This window comes from Corylus avellana, chromosome 7, assembly GCF_965113065.1.
Source record: "Corylus avellana chromosome 7, dhCorAvel1.hap1.2, whole genome shotgun sequence".
NCBI lineage: Eukaryota > Viridiplantae > Streptophyta > Magnoliopsida > Fagales > Betulaceae > Corylus > Corylus avellana.
In genome coordinates, this window is record NC_142496.1 from 16,376,139 (window position 1) to 16,379,098 (window position 2,960).

Sequence of the window (2,960 nt, forward strand, 5' to 3'; positions counted from 1 at the left end):
AATATTCTTAAATTTATTTAATCATTTGAAAAAAAATTAAAATTATTAAAAAACGAATCACATCAAAAAGGGGTGGCTTTTTTCATACTAGCCTCCTAAGTATTTTCTTTTTACAAATGGTTATTTTATATATTTTTTAATTTTATTTATTAATAACTTAAAGGTATTTTGAGGAAAAAAAATGCAAAAAAATGTATGATTTGACACGCGATAGTAGTATGTAAGGCCTTGATATTACTTTTTGAAGTGTGGAGACATAATTGCAAATTGAGTGATAGTTCAAAGGATTAAAGTATAAGTACATTTTCCCTAAATTAATATATAATGAGCTACAAGAGTGAAGCCGCGTAATTGTATGAGCAGCAGCCAATCTATATATATATATATATATATGACTCCATTAATGGTCACACCTCTCACAAATGTTTATGATGCTTCTTCTATACATGCTGGATGGAGGTCATAGTCACATACATCACAAGAGAAGGCCCAAAATCTGCCTCTTACTTTGCAAGAGTCACATTGGTATGCTTTGGCCATGTCTAGCTTCAGCAAGTGTTCATGCTTTATATCCTTCACTTGCCTTGGCAATGCATCTCCTTCCTTTCTCAATGCTGCTTCCAGCTCTCCCACCTTCGACTTTGTAAAGGGGAAAGCCTTGGCCCCATACGAGCAGATGATGGCCCTCCCATTTGTGCCAACGATTTTCCCATCTGCCCCAATGAGGACCAAAGATGGAATCCCTTTGATATTGAAGATCCTGCAAAGGTCGTTTCTTGTTTTGTCTGAATATGGTATGGCCAGCCACGGCATGCTTTCCAGGCTCAGATTGAATTCTTTGAGGTCTCGATCTGTTGAGATGAAGATGATTTCGAAGTCTTGCTCTTTGGAAGCCATTTGATGATGATCATTGTATGCTTCTAAAAGCTGTGCAGCGAAGGTATGGCAAGGTGGGCACCAATGTGCTCCGAAGTAAAGGCCTATGGTCTTTCCAACAAGTTCTGATACCAACACCTGCAAAGAGCCCAGCTCAAACATGTCAGCGTCACAGAAAAGAACATGCCAAGAGAAAGTAGCAGATACAGAGTGGCTGGCCGGCAGTGGTGCGTGGAGTCCATCGGCACGTGGCTGCCTAAACCGAGTCAACCGACTATCGGCAACCATAATAGTGTAGATCGGAACTCGTAAAACTTGTTGGTATAATGCCTATACCAAAAAAAGGTCGTAAAGCCTCCGAATTGTAAGAAAAACTGTGCGGCAGCGGTGCGTGATTCACACATAGGAACACTTGGGCAGTGCGGGGCTACTTGAACTAACTATTGGCAACCGTAATGGTGTGAATCGGAACTTATAGAACTTGTTGGTATAATGCCTATACCAAAACAAGGTCGAAAAGCCTCCGAATTGTAAGAAAAACTGTGTGGCAGCGGTGGGTGATTCACACATAGGAACACTTGGGCGGCTCGTGGCTACTATCAGCTACCGTAACGATGTAAATCAGAACTTGTAGAATTTGTTGGTATAATGCTTATACCAAAAACAGGTCGAAAAGCCGCCGGATTTTGAGAAAAAACTCTGTGGCGGCGGTTTCCTAAGACTAGACAATATCTCAAAAAAGTGGCTATGATATCCTGTCAAAATAACTAGAGAATAGAAACTTGAATTGAATACTCTATTTATGTGTGTTGTAACTGTGTACATGAAGGGCCTATTTATAGTAGATTAAGGCCAAATAAAAATACAATCAAAGAATTAGCGGAAAACATTACATGATAAAATCAATCTATACATACAAGGAAATTTAATCAACTTATACAAGGAAGAGAATTAGATCACCTTTGTACCATCCCTAGAGATGACATAATCTCGTCCATTGTGTGCCAAAAGATCTTGTAATTTTCCTCCTTCAAGCATCTCTGCATCAGAAGCCTTCAACTCCTCTCTTCTGCTCTTAGTGAAAGGAAATGCTTCAGGGCCATAGTCCTCAATCAAACTAATCAAGTCCTCTTCTATTGATATTTGATCATCTGAAGTCAAAGGAATCAGTGATGGCATATGCTTCACATGGTACCTATTGCTAAGTCTTCTATTCAAATTCACATCAAATGGAACTGCAAGCCATGGCATGTGTTTGAAGTGTTCCCTGAATTCATTTTCGTTTTGATCAAAGGAAATCAACAGAATCTCTATCTTTTCACTCCTTCTTCTCAGCGTTTCATAAAGTTCCACCAGTTTGGGGATAGAGTTTCTGCAGGCTCTGCACCAGTTTGCTGAGAAGAACAGGCAAGTTGTCTTCCCATCACAAGCTGATAAAGGTACCTATTTTCAACACCAAAAATTTATTTAAAATATACCCTTCTGCTAAGATTTGAAATTTCTAGTAAAAAAAAAAAAAAAAGGGGAATTGGATTACCTTTCCCTCACCAGATAAAAGGAACTGAACCCCTTCTGCTGCTAAGATTGTTATAATATCACTGCTGTTGATACATTTGGCTTCAAAATCAGGCCCTGACATTGGAACCACAAGCAAAAACTGCTGCTCTTCTTTGAAGAAGCTTTTCTGATCAACCCTAATAGAACAGAAATCTATTATTAATAGTCATGGAATGAAGCATCTTGTAATGCTCACAAAAGATCACTTGGAATCTATACTTTTATTCTTTGTCTTTGTTCTCTGATGAATAATTGGAGGAGGAGGTGCTTCAGACAGTTTGCCAACTTCTTTTTGGGCTGCAAATTGAGCCTATGATGCAACTATATCACATGTGGTTGGGATAAGATAGAACAAACGAAAGCATATTCTGTCTTGAGCATGTGGTTGTGGGATGTCTCATTCGAAGTGAAACATCCTCGATTTGTTCCCACCATGATTTAGCGGCACAAAAGTCAGTCGGCTTATTGTAGAAAAAAAGAAACGAAATTATTTTCTACACTTATAGAGTGAAAATACTTCTTATTTC

General features: G+C 38.6%; 1 protein-coding gene across 2 annotated transcripts; it reads right to left on the reverse strand.

Moving 5' to 3' along the window:
- Positions 1-233: 233 nt before the first annotated feature.
- Positions 234-2,736, reverse strand: LOC132184357 (protein kinase C-like zinc finger protein). Of its 2 annotated transcripts, XM_059597968.2 has the most exons (4): positions 2,653-2,736; positions 2,414-2,570; positions 1,837-2,319; positions 234-1,014 (listed from the first exon to the last, which is right to left on the reverse strand). In XM_059597968.2, the coding sequence occupies exons 2-4, from the start codon at positions 2,513-2,515 to the stop codon at positions 427-429; spliced, it is 1,173 nt and encodes a 390-aa protein (XP_059453951.2). In that variant the 5' UTR covers positions 2,516-2,570; positions 2,653-2,736; the 3' UTR covers positions 234-426. The 2 variants fall into 2 exon arrangements, with proteins under 2 accessions (XP_059453951.2, XP_059453950.2); XM_059597967.2 differs by having other exon boundaries at positions 2,414-2,730.
- Between the last annotated feature and the right edge of the window lie 224 nt (positions 2,737-2,960).